The sequence below is a fragment of the Ictidomys tridecemlineatus genome, chromosome 9 (genome assembly GCF_052094955.1).
Source record: "Ictidomys tridecemlineatus isolate mIctTri1 chromosome 9, mIctTri1.hap1, whole genome shotgun sequence".
Lineage (NCBI taxonomy): Eukaryota > Metazoa > Chordata > Mammalia > Rodentia > Sciuridae > Ictidomys > Ictidomys tridecemlineatus.
Window position 1 is genome coordinate 38,227,724 of NC_135485.1, and position 23,132 is coordinate 38,250,855.

At 42.0% G+C, this 23,132-nt stretch overlaps 1 protein-coding gene across 1 annotated transcript in view; it reads right to left on the reverse strand.

Annotated features, from left to right (window-relative positions):
• Positions 1-303: 303 nt before the first annotated feature.
• The window catches only part of Usp46 (ubiquitin specific peptidase 46), a 65,603-nt gene continuing 42,774 nt past the window's right edge, over positions 304-23,132 (reverse strand). The window contains exons 5-9 of the mRNA XM_005319995.5: positions 21,041-21,117; positions 11,702-11,785; positions 9,124-9,321; positions 4,979-5,057; positions 304-3,961 (exon numbers count right to left, since the gene is read on the reverse strand). Coding sequence (XP_005320052.1) covers positions 3,860-3,961; positions 4,979-5,057; positions 9,124-9,321; positions 11,702-11,785; positions 21,041-21,117 — 540 coding nt within the window. The 3' untranslated portion in view covers positions 304-3,859. The remainder of the gene's footprint in view (positions 3,962-4,978; positions 5,058-9,123; positions 9,322-11,701; positions 11,786-21,040; positions 21,118-23,132) is intronic.

Consider the following 23,132-nt stretch of genomic DNA (forward strand, 5'->3'; position numbering starts at 1 on the left):
TCTATACACTGATTTTTCTCCATGTGCCATCCCCCAGATGTCAGTTTCTAGATTAATTCTGCTGATCTCTCTCACTCAAAACACGGTGCATTATTTCCAGAACATTGATTTTTCTCAGCCTTGACAGTAGCACTGCCTTTATCTACCACAGTGACCAGACTCTTCTTTACATTTCCACTGTTTGAAAAATCAAGTTTGGAATGAATCCCTGGACCCAAGATCTGTCACTGATTCTCACCTGGTAAAAGGGACTTCAGGTCCACGTGTGTAACAGTACCCAGATGTCATTCTCTAGGAAGAGAATTCCTATTTTATTTATTTATTTATTCTTTTGCAAACAGTTTTAGAGGCAGGGTGTTAAACTGATTGAAATCTCACGAGATTGACATTATTGCTTAAAGTGCTTAAATTGGTTACATTAAAAAAAAAAAGGTACAGATTATTTTAAACAAACACGACAAGACTTTCTTTTCTTTTTAAGCAACAAAATCAAGTGAATGCCACACAAATACAATAACTATTTTGGTTATACAGAAATGGGAGCCAAAAATAAATTAATTGTAATACTAGAAAACAGAAATTTAATTAGGCAGAAAAATAGGAAATAGTTTTCTCTGACCCATGCCATTTACATGAGTTAATCACAATAGTGCTGAAAAATGCCTTGACCATATAATAGCAAACGAGGGCAAAACATTTTGTGCACAGTATTTTAATACACATGAATATACAAAGTTGATCAAAATGCAATGTTTAAAGATAAAATCCATCTGTAATAAAGCTACACTCCAATATCTAAAATAAGTCCTAAGTGCCAGTTAGAACACAGTTCTCTCTATTAGGCTGTCCATGAAACGAAGGGTATTCATGAAAATAAATGCATAGGACCGTTTCCATCATTTTTTCCATTTCAGCTTAAAAGCAAAATATACCAGGCCACAAAACCAAATGACTGGCTTCCTATTCAGCTAACGCCCTGATCATGTTCCTTGCACTCCACGTCAGTCCACTTCTCATTGTCTTGGAACAGAAGACGCAGCAACAGAACGGGACTGGATGTCAGCATTTTACCAAAATTCGTTTTTTAAAAAAAGACTTTAGCATACTGTACCAAAATCTACGCACTAAACTAGTAAGTAACCAATAAAACAAATAGTTCTTTTTTTTTTTTTTTTAAGTGTAAAACACTGTAACTTACGTTTAGACACCCAGCAGCTAGAGAAATGCAGCAGGCCTACTCACTCCTGCTGAAAGGGGACACACAAAAACCCTGGCCACGGAGGGAATATTGCTGAGCCTTTGTGCTATCACTGTGACCTTGGAATGGTCTCACGCATCCCACACCATTCTCTGCATTATGCCTGGAATGAGGGGATAAAAAATAACAAAGTGTTTGCATGCTATTGTCTTTACATAAAGAAAAATGATTGGGGTATTGGGGGGGGGATGTAGCTGCCTAGTTTTTGTTTCGTTTATTGAAGAGGAAGAGGTGAGGAATTACCAGAGAACTCTAAATTTTGAGAAACTGATGGAGTGTTGATAGAGAAGTGTGTTTTGTCTCCTTCCGATCCTCTTTTCTGTATCACACAACCATCCAAATGTCTGTGCAATAGTTTCCATACTTTAATTCCCAAAATGTACTCATGAACACTGAATTATAACTGACTTTGTCTGTTCAAAGCAATCACTCCAATAACTGGGAAAAATTCTTTACAGATTAAAAAAGTGATAAATGAACTGAGCCTATAGTCATACTATTTATTACTGCTGTAGAATTCCAATTGAAACATTTTTGTCTAATAAAGTGGATTCGAGAGTTGTTTCAAAGGTAATTTTAATAGTTTTTTTTCTTACGAAATCACTTCCAAATATTAGAGATAACCATCATTTTCTTAAACTTTGTAACTTGCAATCAAGTATATGGACTATCTATAGTACAAACTTTTCCCTATATCAATCACCTTCAATTGGAAAGAGCCTCTTCTTAAAGATAAAGACTCATCTCCCAGGTAAGTGATTACCGCAAATGTTTCATGGAGGAAAAGAAAAGACAAAATATTTATAAACATGAATTTGCCTCTAATCAAGGCAAGGTACATTTTCATCACTTGTATAAAACAATAACATGAAGATCACCCTGTTTTGTCTTCTCCAGTGAAGAGTAAAACATTTCACTTCAAGCATGAACAAATGAAGTGTTGGCATGCTTAAGTTCTGAGCAATAAACAGTTCAAGGTATTTCAAAAATAAGAAATCCAGTTTTCATCTAGATAAAGTGCTATCCTCTTCATTGTTGCAAAATGGCCACTAACATTTTCAATTTCAGATTTAGTTCACATTATGCCAAGAGTTTGCATGTTTGTTCTCAGACGGATTAGGTAACAAAATAACATGTTCACAGTATATTAAAATGTATGGAAGTCAACTGACTTCCCAAAGGAAGTCGTGATTTCTGACTCATGGTATTTGTAGGAAACCAAAAACCAGTCCAACAGCAAAAACACCAAATTGACCCTTTTAATAAAAGGTACCAATACTCAAATGCTCTAATAAATACATAACAAGTGAAAAGTAAAAGTAACTATAGTGAGATGAGGTTCTTCCAAAAATCTCTGTCTTGTCAAGCATTCTAGGAGTCTGAGCCAAAGAAACCGCCGCCATCTTGTCCATTCCTCCACCTGCCCATTTACACATCCGTGGACCCACCTCATATCTCAGCTAACTCCAGCATTCCCTCCAGGGAGGGTTCTCTGTTTCTGCCCTGGGACTGCCAGTGCCTCAGTAAACAGACAGAATATGTTTTTTAAAAAATTAAGCTGTACAGTGCGGCTGATGGTTGTGAAGGTGTAGTGCTGTTGTTACTCCAGATACGGAAGGACGTTGGTGCTGACCAGCTGGCTGGCTAAGGAGAGATGTGCCAGAGGCAGTCAACGGGGTGTCTCAGCCTTGAGATCACAGACTGCGAAACACCAGCAGGGTTTGGAAAGAGAGCTTGAAAACCTTAGCAGTGCCAGGAACAGGATAAATACGACTCACAGGACCTTAGAAAAGAAATGTGTCACTAAAAATTAACAGCAGTGAGTTATTTTCCTGAAACTTGGTTTTGGTAGAAAGATTAAGAAAAGCAACTTTTCACTGTCCACAAAAACTCCTTCCTCTTGGCTTTGCCTGCCCTGAGCTCCAGAACTGCTTAGCCCCTGGAATTCTGACAGCTAGGTCAGCACAGCCCGGTGCAGACACTAGCCACCGCGAACAGCTCCTCGTCACCCTGTGCCACGGGGAGGATGATTTTTAGTATCGAGGTTACTCACTTTTAAACATTTAAACAATTCCACTTGTATGAACTTAAAGCTATAGTTGCAGCCCTAAAAGGTGAACATCTACCCAATTCTTCTGTCCTTCTGTCAGAAAAGAGGCAGATAAGCTAGAAAGGGGTAGTAGCAATGCCTCCAGGGACAAGTTAAAGGAATGCATTGGAAGGAAACCCCAGAAGCCATTTAGGAAGTTTAGCAAACACTGAAAATAGACCATGGCATTCATAGGAAATGCCACTGTAACTCAGCAGACATAGCCGAGTGGCTTAGCACTCACCCAAACCTAAAATTAGCAACTGTTATTCATATAAATCTTACTTCAATCTGATTGCAGTTAACTCTACCTCAGACCAAAATAAAACCAAGAGTAGTGCTGCATGTAAAAAAAAAAAAAAAAAAAAAAAAAAGGAGAAAGTTTAACACAGCCAGATCACTGAGTGGTGACATTAGTGGGCTGCTGGGGAAGGAGGAGGTCTGCAGGGGAAATGGGTAATAGTGCTTTGAACAGTTTCCCCTGCTTGAATTAGTCCCACAGTTCTTTAAGTTTATTCTCTTGACTGATAGAATAAAATATATCCAGATTCTGAATTTTTTGATATATCTGATGTCAGGCCATAGAATTCTTCAATAGCTTGAGCATCTATTTTCTGCAACAAAGGAAAAATAAAACAATACAATTATTTACCTTGATTTCTGGGCAAAGAAACACTAATGGAACATACAGAAAAATGCAAGAGACGCTAGTTGTTATAAAATCACAATTTGATACTTTTTTTTGGTACCAGGGATTGAACCTAAAGGTGCTTAACTACTGAGCCACATCCCCAGTTCTTTTCAGTTTTGAGACAGGGTCTCGCCAAGATGCTTAGGGCCTTGCTAAGTTGCTAAGGCTGGCTTTGAACTTGTGATCCAGTGTGGAACTTTTGATAACCAATGGATAATTCCACAGACAGAAGGACATATTCACAAATTACAAATCACTAAAGAAGAAAGTCACCTTTTCATTCATCAGCAAATATACACAAACACCCTTTGAAGAAACCAGGGGTTCTATCTTTCAGCTGGTAAACTGAAGGATCTGAGAGTAACTTCATTTCATTCAGACCACTAGAGTTAATTTCTTTCAGTGTAACTTACTCAAAAGTTACCCTAGTGGGTTAAAATAGACCATGTCCTTAAATGTAGAGTTCAAAATCAACAAAATCAATATATGAAATGTTTTGCTGTAATAGTGATTTCCAGATCCAACAGACTGAAAAATATCACACATATTTTAAACAATAATCAAAACAAGAAAATTTTTTTATTAAAAAAAGAATTTTAATAGAACTCTGAAGTCTATTATTTTCTCTGTACCTAAAAGGAATTTAGACATGGTAGGAAACAAAAGCACACATCCTTGTGACTAATGGTGACACACACAGGGAGAGATGCCATGTCTGTGGCATCAGGTAATAAGATCACAATAGTAACAAGTGCACTGTCCATATTCCCCTCCCTTTCCATGGAGCATGGGGATCAGCAAAAGTTAGTTTTAAAAGAAATTTAAGTTTTCAAGTCAGATTATGGGAAAACGGGCCTATTTTAGAAAACACCACACATGCACATCCCCCCAAAGTCCCATCTGTACCCTTTGCCTACTGGAGAACAATCTGCATACTAACCTCTACAATGTCGTCATCGAACAAAAGCCAGAAGCCGTGACTTTTCACAATAGTAATATAATGCCCGCGATTAGGTCCACTGGAAAAGAACAAATGAAAGAAAGTCACGAGGTAAACGTTTATTTCTTTATAAAACTCTACTTTGCTCTTTATGAGCAGTGTCTTAGAGGAAAAAAAAAAAAAAAAAACTAAGGCCATCAGGATAAAGAACTTGGTACAGCCGGGCTCAGTGGCAGGCACCTACAGTCCCAGCTATGCAGGAGGCTGAGATAGGAGGGCTGCTTGGGGCCAGGAAGTTGAGGCTGGCCTGGGTATTATAGCCAGACCCCACCTTAAATAATAATAGTAACAAAAAGAACAAAGTATAGCTTTGTCTATACCCACAATTCATAGAGGAGCACCTGGTCGGGAAATACCAAAATGCACAAAGGGAATATGCTCTAAGGACTTAGATTCCAGTGGGGAAACAGGCTTTCGGATCTGCAAGTATTAACAGAGTTCCTGTCTACCTGTTGTGTGCCAGGCCCTGTTCTGGCTGTCAGGGAGAAAAACAGTGATCGACACAAAGTCCCACTGTCTTGGGACTTGGTGCTAGGGTTTGAATGTGTCTCCTAAAGGTCCTATTAGACACTTAAGCTCCAATGCAACAAGAGTTGAGAGGTGGGATCTTTAAAGGTAACTGCTAAAGGTGCTGCTATCGCGAGAGCAGTTTGCTATGAAAACGAGATCAGCCCCTTCTCTCCCTCTTGCCCTCCTCTCTATGTGATGCCTTCCGCCACATAGGATGGCAAGAAGGCCCTCACAGAATGAAGCCACTGGACCTTGGACTCCCCAGCCTCCAGAGCCATGAGCCAAATAAACCTCTACTCACATAAACTCCCCAGTCTGTGCTGCTGTTAGAGCAGCACTAAAGGGACTGAGGCACTGGGTGTGGGCTGGGTAGGCAATAAACAAACCAACAGTTAATACATGTCAAGTGGTGACAAGTGCCACGAGGAAGAGTCGGTGGGGTAACAGGACAGTGAGGACCGAGGGGCAGGCGTTAACTTGATAAACAGCAGTGAAAGGAGGTCTCTCTGATAATGTGAGATTTGAGCAGAAGCAAATTTCCTTGAAGGACATGGGGACATGAGGAGAGCAGTCATGCAACTAGTGATAGAAGTTTCAAGACTGGGAAATACCAAGTGCAAAGCCCTGGGGCAGAGTTAGCCATGGTGTGTTCAGGAAAAGCCTGGAAACCTAGCAGCTGGAGCCAAGTGAGGCCCAGGAGGACAGAGGGGAGACAACCAGAGAGGGGCAGAAGGACAGTGGTACAGAAAGCACGGGGCCTGGTAGCTAAGAGTGCAGACTCGGGGCTGTGGGAGTCAGGAAGACACCAAGCAATTCTGAGGAGTAGGATGATCTGATTTAAGTCTTAGAAAGATGCTGAGGAACTACAATACATGACAATGAGTGCTAAGATAGAAAGGCTGGAGTTTTGCACTGTGGAAGGAGTAGAAAGAACAACTGCTACTGGGTTGTTACATGAGATTTGCATTCTAAGGGGATTTTCATTCTAAATCTAGAGTTGTTTTTTAATGCACCACTGAAGTTGAAAAGCTGAATCCCTCCACTTCTCAAAACACAAAAATGCTGCAAACAATTCTTCCTGTCTCTCTCAGCCTCCTCAGGACACTCCTTCCCTCTGCCTCTGAGCTGCAGGCATTGGGCTCCTATTCTCCCATCTGGGCCTTCACAATTGCATTCCTGGCCCATTCCCTCCTTGGCTGTGCTTGAATGTTACCTTCCTAGATCAATGTCACCCACCACCTTACCTAAAGAGGCACCTTGCAATACCCACCCTCATCTCCCTACTTACTCCTCAGGGCACCAATCAAAACCGTACTTTATCTGGCAGAAGTTTTATTTTGGTGGCGTGGGCTTACTTCTGTGTTATCTGTCTTTCCCCCCGACCCTATGCTTCACGAAGGCAGGCTCCTGTGCAGTCTTCAGATCCTGGCATGGAACCCACACAGCAGCAGCTCAAACCCCAGGAAGTCACCCACTTCCCATGTGAGGCCAGCCCTGCTCTGTGTGCGGAAAGGAGCTGGCCTCGGGGAAGGAGTTTCAAGCATCCTAGTGGGTAGCATGTGTAACTTGGCACCAACTCCCCTTGCTGCCAGAGCTGCTATGACCTTTGTATCCCCATGACAGACAGGGATGATTCCAGAACCCAACTTCCCACAGGTCCCCCAAGCCCTCCATGGGCCTCTGACTTGCTCTCACCAGTGCTCCCAGGGATCAGCACTGGGTACCCACAGAGATCCAAACTGAACGTGCTCGTGTGCCCTGCCGTCCGAATGCCCGTTTCTCCAGCCTCCCTGGCACAACTTGAAGGTCCACGCTGTCGTCACCACAATGTCCACCCCCATCATGCTCCACCTGCTCCAAGACCTCCCTCAGCTCTCCACAATGTAGAGTCTTTGTTCTTTAGAAGAACAGATGCTAGAGCTATTCTCCAGGAGAACACAAAGCTGGTTCATAACCATCAATAAATATAACTCACATAAGACATAAGAAAAAATATACAGTGACTTGAAGTTAATATACTCAGAAAAAAAAAACAGGACACATCATATGCAAAGCTACACTCTCTGAGCCCACTCATCCTAGCAGAGTGAAAAATGGACCAGCCCATTCCCCTCACTGCAACAGTCTCCTCTTGGAAATGGTTTGCTCACCACTTACTACCTAGGCGGATGGAGAGAAGACTGGCTCTAGGACACTCCCCAAAATAAAGAGATGGCAAACGGGGTGGGGTGGGGGGGCTTTCACGGAGTGGGGGGGGGGCTTTCAATATACTTTTCTGTGCTTATACCAAATTATAAGATAAAAAAATATTTGCCTAAAAAACCTTCATCTAAACACTTTACTTTTCCATTTCTAGAAGCCTTCTCTCTCCGTTCTCTGATTGCACCCTTACTACAGAATGTGGGGAAAGTCTTAACATTGCCTAAAGAACATTTTTAAGAATAGAATTTTAATCACTCCAAATACCACAAAATTATTAAATATCAGACCTCTTGCTTCCAGTCTTTATTTCTACATCTTAAAGAACTTTTGAGATCATGCAGTAGATGTAATCTAGCTTCTTAAATTTTAAAATCATAGCATAAATTTTATTTTTCCATTTTATTTTAAGTTTATCTTAAATATCATTGTTGCCAATGAAGATTTATTATGTCCTTTATTACAGAACAACTGAATTATCATTTTTGTGATCCTATTTATGTATACCTGTAGGATGTTTATAGAGTCAGGTACCATGTGATATGTCAGCTAGTGACACACCACACATACAACAATAGTCCCTTAAGATTACATTGCCTGAATTATGAAGAATACAAGCAATAATAAGTGTTGGTGAGGATGTGGGGGAAAAAGTACATTCATACATTGCTGGTGGGACTGCAAATTGGTGCAATCACCATGGAAAGCAGTACGAAGATTCATCAGAAAACTTGGAATAAAACCTCCATTTGACCAGCTATACCACTCCTAAGTTTATACCAAAAGGACTTAAAATCAGCATATTACACTGACGCAGCCACATCAATGATTATAGCAGCTCAATTCACAATAGCTAAACTATGGAACCAAGCTAGATGCCCTTCAACAGAGGAATGGATAAAGAAAACATTGTATATACATACACAATGGAATATTAATTGGCCTTAAAGAAGAATGAAATTATGGCATTTGCAGGTAAATGAATGGAACTAGAGAATATCAAGCTAAGTGAAATAAGCCAATCCCAAAACACCAAAAGCCAAATGTTTTCTCTGATCCATAGTGGGACGGGGTGGGGTGGGGGATAGGGAAGAATGAAGATTACATTGCCTGTAACAATGTAAAGCACTGTCACAGCCTTAGTGGTAGGAGTACACTCTACGATGTTCACACAATGATGAGCCATTTCTTAGTACACATTCCCACTGTGAAATGACACAAACCTGTATTCTTTTTTTTTAATGAGGTGATCAATGAGAGTATGGATGACATTCCCCAAAATGCTGAGTATTACAGCCCAGTCAGACGTGCCTGGGCCTGTTTTGGTGACAAACCCCTGTGTTATCATGTGCACCCACTTCCTAGCCCACCTTTACCTGCCGCAGTGAACGACCACGGCCACCAGGTCATACATGCGGTCCAGGTTCACGGCATCGCTGGAGGTGTTAAAGAGCCGGAGTTCCAGAGGGAAGACCACCCGGTAAGACAGCTTGGTGTACCTATGGAGCTGCTCCATGTACTTGAACCGCTTCAGGTGCAGGGCCAGAATCATGGGCAGTTTTTTTACCCTCATCCTAAGAAACAGAAAATCAGTTGCACCCAATAACTGATTAGGGAACAAAAACACGCTGTTGCCTAATAAACGTGAGTAGGAAGGATTCTAGCACATTTCAAACTGGCCAATAACCAAACAGCTCACAGGAAGAAAGGATTCCGGCTTATAGAGACTGACTAATGCCGATCCTCAGCTAACTGGAGCAACATCACAACGTGTGTCTCTGTTTGGTCAAAGTAGATGCTTCTGAATTTGTGTACTAATAAAAACACACGTGCAACTGCTCTGTCACTGTCCTCTGCCTCCCAGAGTAGAATATATTTGGACAATCCATCCCTGAGATATGGACGGGAGGGCTGAGAGCTTTTGAGAAAAGGAAGTTGGGAAGAGGACAAGGTGGGAGGATGCAGACCAAACTCCAGAGAACCTGCAGAAGATGCTCGGGCACACACTCCTGGTGTCAGACATAAGGGGGGCTGGGCTTATACCTACCCCTTTCTCCTGTCATCTGGCAAATCAGACCCCTTTTGTGGTTCTCGGTTTCCTCACCTATAATGCAGGCGTTGCCTCAGGGGTACATTTCCCAAACTGGGCTCCAGAGAACACTGGAGTTTCCTGTGGCTATGTTTGGACAGGGATGCTTCCTATTTCAAAGTCCTCCATGTGCATTAGCACACTGAAGTTTTGGCTTTTTTATTGCAGTAAAGAAACTATTCTGGTTTGTTGAAGCAGCATGTCCCACACTCACATAAACACAGAAAGCCTTTTCTCATGGGATGATCATTAGCGTTCCTCAATGATCACGGCAGTAATAGCTTAACAGACAGCACTGCTGGAAGGGAGGAGCTTGGTTACCTCCCAGGCCCCCCATGTCGTGAATGTGCTGAGTCAGTGTCGGTGCTGCTCAGCGTTGCACATTTTCAATGCATATTGTTTGAAAAGAAGAGATTGAGTCTAACTGAGGAATCAGTTAAGTTAAAACTTGTTCATAAAAAGAAGCAAAATAAAAACATCAGTCAAAGAATTATGGGGAGCCCCCTCTTTTATAGGAACATGTGACATTTTAATGCATCAAACCTTCAGGGCTCCTGAGCATGGTGGCACATGCATGTAATCCCAGGAACTCAGGAGGCAGAGGCAATATTGCAAGTTCCAGGCCAGCCTCGGCAACTTAGTGAAGTCCTACGCAACTTAATGAGGCCCAGTCTCAAAATAAAAAAAAAAAAAAATTAAGTAAAAAGGGTTAGGGATGTAGCTCAGTGGTAGAGTCCCTGGGTTCAATTACTAGTAAAACAAATAAAGATGGGCTGGGGTTGAGGCTCAGAGGAAGAGCGCTTGCTAGCTGGCGGGAGGCACTGGGTCCGATCCTCAGCACCACATAAAAATAAAATAAAGGTCAACCTACAACTAAAAAAAAATAAATAAGTATTAAAAAACAAATTTAAAAAACCCTGCAGGGCTGAACAGCAATCTTCTTCATGCCGTCTGCCTTAGAAGACCAAGAAGATGGGAAGCAGAGACAAGCTCCCTGTCCACTAACAGAGATCTGCCTGCTACCTCCACTGCTGCCTGAGACACTGATGGGCCTTTTGTAAGTTTTGTTGAAATGAGGAAAGATGTTCATATCTGGGGTGGAGGGCTAAGGAGGCTGGTAGAAAAATTATTTCAATCTTGATCCACAACCTCAAGGGTTTTAAACAGAAGTATTGAGCATGTGTGAGCTACCTTGGAAACTCCAGAACCAGCAGGAAGAAATAATAATAATAATAATAATAAAATTTAACTTGCAGTAAGGCTTCATGGGATGACTAAAACACTGAGCATCTTGGCTTCTGGGGGCAGATAAGGAGGAACAAACGGTTATCACAGAGTGTCCAGAAACTGTAACTGTCAGATGCTAGCAAAAAGATGGGGAGCTCTGGGTTCTATATCAATTAAGAACACAATAGCTTTCTTACCGCCTAGCTCTGTAACTGATGTGTCCTTGACTCCCTCACAACTTCTTATTAGATGATGGGTTTTTTTAAAAAATCCCTGTAAATAAGAAGTCCCAATGTCTAAATAATACTAACAACAATAATATTGGGTGTCTACTACATTATGTACTGTGCTAAATACATTTATCTTTAATGTATCAAGAGGACAGGGATTATATTTGATCCCCACTTGTGTACCCAGCATAATATCTGGCACACCGTGGCGCTCAGTACTGGTTGAGTGACTAAATAAGTGAGCAAACAATCGGACAGACAGCTCTCCAAGCCAGCACTCCTGTCCACGTTTCCCTGGTGGGGAAGGACCTGAACAGCTCTGTGAAGCTGAGATCCACAGCCAGAGCTGTGTGCCCACCTATGCCACCCGTGTCACAAAGCCACTTTGGAGCCAAATCCTTTACGTACCTTTTTTGGGCCTCCTGTTTGCTGCAACATGTTTCACAATAATATTTTTGTTCGCTGCACAGCGTTTCTGTGTTGCTGAAGTCTCTGCAGAGAAAAATATTTTCATGTTTTAAAAAGTCCAAACGGGCTGGGGATGCAGCTCAGTGGTAGAGTGCTGGCCTAGCATGTTCAAAGCCTGGGTTCCATGCCCCGGCACCGGGAATGTGGGGGGGGGGGGTCCAATGTACTTGGCATTCTACGGTTTACACCCCGCTATTACCTGCAGAGTGACTTTCAAGTGGAAGTAGGGAAAACAGTAATCAGAGAAGTTCCCTCGTAACAGCAGGGCCATTATGCCATTAGAGCATGTCTACCGGGTTGTGTTAACAAGTTCACCACTTCACCAAGAGACTTTAAAATACAACTTTATTTAATGGAACACAGATATAAACTAGGCTTGCCAACAGATTCAGGGGGAAAAACAAAAAACAAAAAAACCATCAGGACTTAACAGAGAATACCTGTAAGCTGGAAATTGAAAATTGTAACAGAAAACTACTGTAGTAAAAGCCCTCCTTAATACTCATCAGGTCTGAAAAAGGCAATCACATAAAATAGAAGGTGCAGTTAATAAAGACTCGCAGAGGGTCAACATTTTCAAAGACCACAATAGTAAAGACAGTGGAATTTAAACCACATATAGCTGGGGGCAGTAGCTCACGCCTATAACCCCAGTGTCTAGGGAGGCTGAGGCAGGAAGATCACCAGCCTCAGCAATTTAACAAGGCTCTGAGCAACTCAGTGAGACCCTGTCTCAAAATAAAATACAAAAAAGGGCTGAGGATGTGGCTCAGCTGTTAAGCACCTCTGAGTTCCAGTCTTGGTACAAAATAAATAAATTAATTAATTAACCACATATAACTTCCCTTACTTTAAACTAAGAAAACCCCCAGTTACCAGGAGGTGACTGCCTTCTACCCACCCCATCCCCCACGGCTCCCCCACCCCCCAAGAGGAGAAAAACTTCAGCCTGCCTACTTTTGAGAACAAAAGGCATTGTATCTGTTCTCTGTGTATTCATCTTATCACAAGGTTTTACTCTGCTACTTAAGGTTTTCATTTTTTAAATGTCACGGCCTTTCTTTTCTGGTCAAGATTCTACTTAACATTTTTGTGGTCTGTTTCCAAAGACTGAAAAAGAACATTGAGAATATAATAATACTCTATGGTTTTGAAAATACTTGTGACATTTCCTTATTCAGAGTGTCCTATTACCAGAATGATCAGATTTTATTAAATAGAAAATGGCATTTAAATGGGTGTTAATGGCTCTACACAGAAAAAAAAAAATCAAAGAAAACACAAATTGCTCATTCCTTATATCCCCAAACAGTCCTCTGGACTAGATCCTGGGGAGTCACAGAGAATAACTGCCCTCATATAACTCATAGACTAACAGAGCCATGAGCAAATGAACCACTGATCATATGAAATGCTTGGTGTGGCCAAGACATAAAGCAATGGACATGGGCCGGGCATGGTGGCACATGCATGTGATTCCAGTGACGTGGGAGGTTGATAGGGGTATCTCAAGTTCAAGGTCAGCCTCAGTAACTTAGTGAGGCCCTAAGCAACTGAGTGAGACCCTTTCTCAAAATAAAAAGGGCTGGGGATGTGGGTCAGTGGTAAAATGCCCCTGTGTTCAATTCCTAATAACCACCTCCCATAAAAAAAAAATCACAACAAGCTATACACATAGTTCCTCTGCCCGCAGCACTGAGGAGTAAGTCAAACTCCCTGCCGTAGCTATAGGCTGTGGTCATGAGGGCCCATTACTCCTCTGACCTCTTTGCCTCAGCTGCTGGAGCCTCGGGCTATACTCTTCTAGCCCAGCTACTTCCTCAGCACCCAGAGCTCTTCTCCGAGGCCTGCATGGCTGCTGGGCTGGCTAGCCAGAGCTCAGCCTAACTATGCTCTTTGGAGAGGACCTCCCTGACCACCCAGCCCCTACCATGTGGCTGTCTGGTTTTCTTCAGCACCTGTTTGCCCATCTGAAACCTTCCTTCTGTTCATCTGGTCACTTCCTCTCCTGTAAGCAGGCAGTGGCTTTGTCTCACTCACTGCCACATGCCCAGCCTGACCCATAATGGCACTTGACAACAGTTAGTGGCCAGATGAATGAACAATCAAAGACAGAAAGGGAAATAGTTCGGAAAAAAGAGAGATGAACATGATCTGGAGAAATTCAGGCTGTTTCCTCAATGGGCAAAATCCAAGTTAGGTTCTCACAGAGGGAGTGTGTGCCAGGGGACAACAGCAAAGGAACACCACAGCGCAGAGGCAGGGACACAAGGCACAGACGTAAGGTGAGAATATGGGGTGAGGGTGTGGCAGGAATTGCCTCTGCAGTGAGTAGCACAGTCCCCAGGATGCTACCACGAGGCTGGCATGGACCCTGTGGCTCTGCAGCCCACCAACAGCTCTCATCAAGGAAAAGCCAACATCAGACAATGCTTTGCAAAAATGCCACTTTGGGCAGCACAGAAGAGAAGGACAGAGGGGTTCGTAAGCCAAGGAAACCATTTAGAAGGCAATTATACTCGACTTTCAGATTTGAAGTGCTTAGTGCATAAACAGACTCAAAATTAGCTGAATGAAGAACTTTAATTGAGTCAGTGCTGTGAAATTGTGTTTTAGTTGCATGGGATTGGCTGGAGTGGGATGGCGGAGCTGTGCAGCAGGAGGTGCGGACAGGCCTCAGTGAAGATTCATGTCCATGGAACACCTCCCACAGACAAGCCTCCATATCAGCACAGCCAAGGAAAGCAGGGCAAAGATAAGGAATTAAACACTTTCTATCCTCATGTCTCCCAAAATGTTCTCTGTAGGCCCAGATAAGTAGAGGTTAGTACAGGAAAAGCGTCCCTAATCCCCATATCCTTAACACTTCTGGGCCCAAGCATTTCTGATAAGGGATGCTCAACCTGTACCGATTTAAAGGCCCAGTTTACAAGCGATCACCATCATGCCCAGTTCCAGCTGGCTGGAAGCCCACTGCCACAAAAGACATGGTGACGCTCTCTCTTGGTATTTGAGTTAAGAAATGGAACATGAGGGTCGGTCAGGAAAAGGGGCTGAACAGCAGCAAACTAAGGCAGAACAGGTCTATTGGTATAGGCTGATGGTTGCCAGAAGCAAAGTGAGCAAGAGAGATGGAAGGTATTTTCAAGGAGAGAGTCAAAGGGGAGGGAGATGGCAGAGCTCTTTGATACATGACAGGAGTACAGAGAGAGGGGTGGGGCACAAAGCCTTTGCATTTCTTTCAAAAGAGTTATAGTAGCAAACATTATTTAAAGATACACTCTAGGAACAAATCTAATAAGAAATGCCCACCTTAATACAGGAAACTATTGACCTATGGAAACATATACACAAGATGGATTAAATAGACAAAGACCACGTTCCCACACAGAAAGGCAATTATATATCATACAAACAGCTACCCTGTCCAAGTTTTAATGTCTATATTTAATACATTTTCAATTAGAATCTAAACTAATTCAACATAATAGTTCAAAAACTTTTTTGTATAAAAGAAATTCTCCATCAACGCTTTCTGATAATTTTCACATCAGAATCCACGTGGAAATGGACACAGTTTGAGAAGCACACTGGGTAAACTGATGCAGCTGCTCCAACCATGGGGCTCTGTTGGTGCCAACCTCTGCGCATTCACCCAGGAGTTGAGGGGACCAACATGCCCCGGTTACCCTGTTCCCTGCCACTAGGAAGCTCTGCTCTAAATTTTAGATCACGTGGGGATTGTTTACAAATCTCATTACTCCATGTCCGCCCTCCCTGCCTCTTTCCACGCACACCCCCAAATACACAAGAACTTCTCCAGGTAAAACCTAGGCATTGCTGTTTAAACTCCCCCACAGTTTCAGTGTGCTGCCAGGGCTCAGAACGGCGGTCCCCAGGCGGCCCAAATGTTAGCAGGCATCTGAAGCCCCTGGGTAATCTTGTCAAGATGCAGATTCTGACTGAGTCTTAGTGGGGACCTGAGATTCTGCATTTCTAATGAGATGCCAGGTGATATCCAAGGTGCCAGCACTTGTAGCAAGGAGCTAGAGCAGAGGTGCTGACTTGGTAGTATCAGAATCACCAGAATATTTTTAAAGACAGGCCCAGACTTTCTGAAGTTCTTGAAAATGGTCTGGGTCTCTAGTTTTACCAACTTCCCCATCTGATTCTGATACACACTAACCATTGAGAAGTATTAATTCAAGTATTATAGCAATTTTAAAGAAAGAAATCCATAAATAGGGCTTATGTGTCAGATACTATGAAATACTATGTATCAATAATAACCAAAATGGACACAGGTCAGAGAAACAGAAGGGAGAAACCAATAGATAAGCAATAGGAATGCATGTGTACACGAACTTAGTATGTGAAAGAAGTTTCTCAAAATAAGTAGAAAAGGAATTTCTTTTAATGAATATTAATTTTTCAAATAGAAAGGGCTTTGGGACAATTAAAAGGCTGCTTTCCTCTAACACATGGCCCATGTCCTGACGCTGGGGATTTTAAGTAAGGGGAACACAAGAGGAAGTGGAAGGTGATTTGGGGGCACTGAATATTTTGAAGAGAAAAGTAAATTTCTGTGAAGGAGCCACAGGGAAAGGAGAAGGCACTCAAGGGGAAGAGAAAAGCTACCAAAAAGGCATGGCAAGGACAATTAAGATGAACTGCACATATTTTAAGTTTTTGCCTGAGGACATCCCTGAACTTTTTCAAAAAGAAAAAAAAAAAGAAAAAGAAACCTCTTTCAGTATCTTCCTATCATGTCTAAAACACAGAACTGGGATTTGAAATATCAGAATTATAGCTCTGCCACAGTATGGATTTAAAGTTTCTTTAGATCTGTATCCTGAATTTAACCACTGTTACACCATTTCTCTGGGATTAAAGTTCAGTGAAAATACACTGTAATCTTCACCTACACCCCTTCTGGGGGGAGGTGGCAGGAATCTTTCATTTGGTTCCCATACTTTTACTTATTTATCTTTTTGGCACTGGAGATTGAACCCGGGAACACTTCACGACTAAACTACATCCCCAGCCCTTTTCTTTTTCTGTTTTTTTTCCCCCCTTTGATTCAGGGTCCATGTTGCTGAGGCTGGCCTTGGACTTGAGATTCTCATGCCTCAGTCTCCCAAGTTGCTGGGATTACAGATGTATACCACCACACCCAGCAAATCCCACAATTTTAGCTTGATTTATTAAAAAAATAATTAAAATAACTTGAAAGACCAAAATAATAAAGAGATGTGTGGAGATGATGTTCAAGAAAATTCATAGGCTAATTTTAAAAACAAATGAAAAAAAAAAAAGAATAAAAGCCAAATAAAATCATTAAAGAGGCCAAGAAAGACCAACATCACTCCTTCTCATTAGTCTCAAAGAGATAGAAAAAGTCACTGGGCCAGCTCGAATTGCTCATTCGCTAGTGGGAATTCCTTCTGGTGGGACAGGCTGAAAGCTGCCACAGAACTCAATGGTGAATGGCAACAGCAGAGAGCTTCTCTTAAGATGTCCACATGTGGGTAGATAAGGTGAGAAGGTCAAGGTTAAGTGTGCTGTCAGGAATACTGGCCTGGGGCCCATTCAGATGTGGATCTAATGATGTTTAAAGGCATTCTGTGGTTATTACACATTCACCCATCCCAGCTTTAACCCTTGCAAATGCCTCTACCCTGCCTTCTCCATTGGTCCTGCATGCAGGACCAATCCATACTTTTCTCCAGGAAAAGAAATCATGGAAACAAGTTTGGACTAATTTCTTTATAACACAGCTTCCCAAAGGTCGAAATTAGGACTAGCCACCTAGTTCTTTACCTGGCTGATCTCAGAATTACAGCCACCGATTCCTTCCCTTAGGATTTCCCACAAGGGAAGGGAAAAAGTCAACTTGCCCAACCCCAAACTTCCTCCAAGAAGAGGAATGGGCAGATAATGCCTTTCCTCCATCCCCTCATCTGCTAACGTCCATTCAACCTTAACATTTCCCACATCCTGTGATCACGAACCCTTGGGGATATCAAAAGTGCCTTTTCTCCCACAGGAATGCTGGGAACATGTGCCATGAACAGAACCAGGCAGAAGAAAAAGAGGCTGTCCTAGCCCATCACACACCACGCAAAAGAGACAACAAATTCCTCCTTCTCACCTGTACCTACGGAGACAAGAGCTAAACACCAAACTGACAGGGAACTGCCCACTGGAGGTGAGGAGCCTCTGAGCCCTGGGTAACAGGAAGTGATCAGACCCCCTCCCATCCCCACAGCTCTTCTCAGCTGGGGGGGCAACTCTGCTCTGAAAGATGGTTTTCTACCAGGCAACCAGCACAGCAAGTCCCTTGAATCTATTCTAAAGATTCCAGGGAACCTAAGTACCTAAAAGAACAGTCCTGTCACCTGAGCGTTACTGACACAGATCGACAGTGCCCTGTGACGACACTATAAAAAGCTGTGGCACTCTGTGTGGGAGGCCCACCCTGGCCACTCAGTCTACACTGGCACTCTGTCATGGGAGCCACTGCCCGGGCGGGGCTGTTTCACCACATGTGCCCACTAGAATGTAAGTGCTGCAGGAGCAGGGGGCTGAGGTGGTAGACCCTCCTCTGCCCCCACGTCAACAACAGGGCCAGGGCAAACTGCAAGAACACACGTCCTCTTGTGTAAGGGCTATGGGGAGTGAGAATCTTGTCTATATAACGACTCTGAGCATATTTCAACAGACGAGTCAACACACGTATGGACAGTACTCCTGGACAGGCATGCCCACACGCTGGGCTCCTTACCTTCTCTCAGGGCTAATGAGGAAGAAGTACTTTCCATGAATGAGCTCCACAGAATACTAAAAAGATGGAGGAGAAGGCAATTCCCTCACTGGTTCTCAAAGTGCATAATTTTTTAAATAATAGAAGAGATTATCTCAGAAAAAGAAAGAGCAATGATAGGCATCTGTAATATTTATTAACTTATTTACATAAGTGAGTGTAAGACAAAGAAAGAGACTGCAGAAAGCCAAAAGTGTTCCTCTGTGTTTTAAAGATCACAATTTTATTTTTTAAATTTAATGATTAAATGAATTACAGTAGATGGGGTAGGGAGAGAAGACGGGAAGGGAGGGGATGGGAGGGGAGGGAAGGAGAGGGGAGGGGAGGGGAGGGAGGATAGTAGAGGTTAGGAAATACGACATACACTAGTATGGCAGTAGGTAAAAAAGTGGATGTGTAACCAATGTGAATCTGCATTATGTATATAGAGTAAAAATGGGAGTTCATAATCTGCTTGAATCAAATGTATGAAATATGATATGTCAAGAACTTTGTAATGTTTTGAACAACTAATAAAAAATATATTTTTAGCTGTAAAAAAAAAAGGAATTTAAAAAAAATTTTTTTTTCCTTTCTTTTTGGACACCCATTCTTAAGAAGTGAGCCTGTTGTCTTTGGAAATGGAAAAAGAATTTTCTTCAACATGATGCAAGACACTCTTTCATCAAGAGCTCATCTTATGTCACAGCACTTTCTTATACTATCTCCTCTGCTGGGGTCACACTAAAAGGAAAACAGGAAAAAAACCCTACCCAGCCTCACTTGACATTAATGCAATTAAAAAGCACTATGAATATCTTATTCTCTGTCCCCAAAAATGAATTATGGTAAAAAAGACCCACTAAAATATGTACCAGTAGTGTTGACTCATGCTGGATGTGACAGATTTTTGCAAGTCAACAAAGTCAAGCAGGGTTTGTTGAGATCTAGAGAAGCTCAGCCAGGTGGCAGTCAAAGAAGTACTGAGAGATAGCTGCTGTCAAAGTTTGAATCACAGTAAGCTGATTCCCAGGAGATATCAAAGTAATTCATCGCACAGGAGAAAGTTTACATGAAGTAATTTTAAAATGTCACAAATTTTTGTTTTGAATAAAGTTAGTTTTCATACATAAAATGTATTTCTAGGGACAAAAATTAAGTCTGATATAATTGGGGTATGAGTTTCAGGTATATGATAAATCTATGATCATAGGTAAAATTGCAACTTTATAACATACCTTCAACTAACTGGACTCTCTAATACAGAGTTGGCTAAGTCACAGATGAAATTTCACAGATATATGGGGATTCTTGGATGAAATTTGGACAGCAAGACTAGGTTTATACTGCTGCCAATTATGTTTAGATCTCATGTTTTATTATAGCCCTTAACACTGAAAACATCTCACATGACAATCAGTGGCATCAATTCATTGCAGCTTTGCCCCAATTTCTGAAAACATTTTCTGTGTTTATGGATGTGAATATTCCGAATTTCTCTTATAATCATCAATGTCAGTGTAATTTTCTTTGATTGGTCAAAAGAACACCAATACTTTGTTTCAGTCAGAAAATCTACATACGTAACTTTTTGAAAAAAAATATATATATATTCTGTCCCTCCAGATTTCTTTGTGCTGAGCCAAAGATGCTGATTGGAAAAGGATAGCATTCATGGTGAGGGGACACTGACATTTATCATCATTCCATGCAAACTTGACTTTTTTTTTTTTAATTTTCATTTTTTATTGATTGTTCAAAACATTACAGAGCTCATGATATATCATCTTTCATACATTTGACTCAATTGGGTTTTGAACTCCCCAAATACAAACTGCAGACTCACTTCTGTTACATACTCACATTTTTACATAATGGCATATTAGTGCCTGTTGTATTCTGCTACCTTTCCTATCCCCTACTATCCCCCCTCCCCTCCCCTCCCCTCCCATCTTCCCTCTCTACCTCCTCTGCTGTTGTTCAATTCTCTCCCTTTTCCCCCCTCCCCCTTGCCCCTCATAACCTCTTATAATTTTGTGTATCACTGAAGGTCTCCTACCATTTCCATATGCTTTCCCTTCTCTCTCCCTTTCTCTCCCCCCATTCGTCTTAGTTTACTGTTAGTCTTTTCCTTGATACTTCTTTCAAGTTTAATACCAAAGGTTCTGAAGTGAACAATTTTTAATTTTTTATATTTGACATATCTTTTAGGTACCACTTAATTTTTTGAATTAAAATATTTGAAACAAAAATAAATAAATTTAATGACTGATGACTTCTACCTGATCCTCTCACTGCTTGTAAGACTCTTCTCAGAACACATATATTTATTTTGAATCTCTCTTTGGAAAGAAGAAATAGAAAATAGTAGGATTACACTGGTTTAAGAGCACGGAAGATTATGTCCTAAAAATACAGGGTCATATTTCTCCATTTATTTACTAGCCTCAAAACACAGGCAGAAGTCATGAGGTTACCTCAGACAGTGGGTAATGGAAGTGTTCTGCTCCACATCAACAGAAAGGTCAAGAAAATCTTCATCTTTGCTACTAACCTAAAGAAAGAAAAAAGAAAAAAATGCATTAGGCACAAAATACATTGTAGACACTGTAGCTTAAAACTCTGAACATGCACAGATAATCCAGCACCATCCCTGCAGTAAGAGTCCGCCCGTGGCTACACACATGCACTGGAAGCAGTAACCTCCCAAACCACCCAATCTAGAGAAAACTTAATTCTCAGGTCAACCTCATCTCTATCACAATTTTGATTCAAAATCTTCAAGAATTAAATCTCAACGAGATTTCTTCCTCTCCCGACGTCTGCCCCATTGTTTCAACATAGGAAGTATCAGACAAACATCCGAACAGCCTGCCCGGCAGAATGACGCAAGTGGAAAAAGGACAAAACCTGGAAAATTTACTTCGCAGAGAATCACCCTTCTTTAAGTTGTTTCACCTTTTGCCAGTCTCTTGAACTCACGCCCTGCCTCCCGTGCCTCACTGTTCAGGTTGTGGAGAGCCAGAGTAACCACACACACATACACACATACACATCGAGCTGTCCTCATTGTCTACAGAGCCCTGTGCTGTGTGTGTGAGGCTCAGCCCTGGAGCTGGCCTGGATCCCTGGCTCACGCGGAGCGCCATGCTGAGCCCTGCATGGGCCGAACCAGCTCACAGGCCCCAGCTGCTTCTCGGCCCTGCACGGGTCACACCACACCAGCTCTGGATCTCGTTCTTATTGAAGCTTTAGTGCTTATGTTCCACTCATTTGCCAACAACCCCGGGGTTTTACTGTCCTGTTCTTGGAGTGGGAGGGACAAGTGGGCTCAGCAAAACAACCTTCAAGTGCTCAGTCAACTGGCAACAGAATGGAAATTACACTTCCTCAAAGGCAACTCCACTATTACCACAAATTCTGGAATTTATCTAAGGAAATACTGACATTTGGAGGCACACCCTTTGGTACTTTTGTAAGTACGCACAAAAATGGACATTGAGACAGACTGCCCAGATCCACATCCTACCCCTGCCTCTTATGAAGTGAATATGATTTGGGGCCAGTTATTTAGCCTCTCTGTGCCTCAGCTTCCTCATCTGTAAAGTGGGGACAGTAGCAATATATACCTCATAAGGTCATTGTAAGGATGAAATCAGATAATTCATGTAAAGTACTCTAAAAAGTAAGCACTTAAGCCAGGCTTGGTGGGGCATATCTGCAATCCCAGCAACCTGAGAGGCTGAGGCAGGAGGAGTGCAAATTCAAGCCCATTTTAGGCAACTTAGTGAGAACCAGTCTCAAAATAAAAAATAAAAAGGGCTGGGGATATAGTTCACTGGTAGAGTGCACTGGGTTCAATCCCCAGTACCAGGGGCAAGGGTTAGGATGGGGAGGTAAGTACCCAATAAATGGAGGAGGGTAAAAAATTTTACATCACCTAAAATGGTCAAAAGGCTGAAAATGATTTACATGATGGTTACAATATTGAATGAAAAAGAAAGCTATACAATTACATGTTAGTTCCAATTTTTGTATTAAAGAGATGTGTGGGCTGGGGTTGTGGCTCAGCAGTAGATTGCTTGCCTAACACGCATGAGGCACTGGGTTTGATCCCCACAACCACATTAAAAAAAAAAAAAAACTAAAAACAAAATAAAGGTATTGTGTCCATCCACAACTAAAAATAATTTTTTAAAAAGGACCTGTGTATGTTTATACACACACATCTATTCCCTTATGGCTCTCTATCACCCTTTAACTTTCTTAGGCACTTATTCCTGCAGTTGCAGAATTCATGGCCCCAAATCTTCACCACTGCCCATGTTGACTTCATTGCCACATGACTACAGATCACTCATTGAGAGGCGATTATGTGGCCCCATTCTTGATGCTGAGTGTGGCCATGTGACTTGCTGTGGTCAGTGGGGGTTTTACAAGACGTGTTATAAAGCAGAGACTGAAATGAGCATGTGTGAAACTGCTCTCTTGCACTTACACCATGGCCACAGATGGACAGAGAAGTCTTGGCTAGCCTGCTGTTCTCAAGGAGATGGAGACCCATGAAGA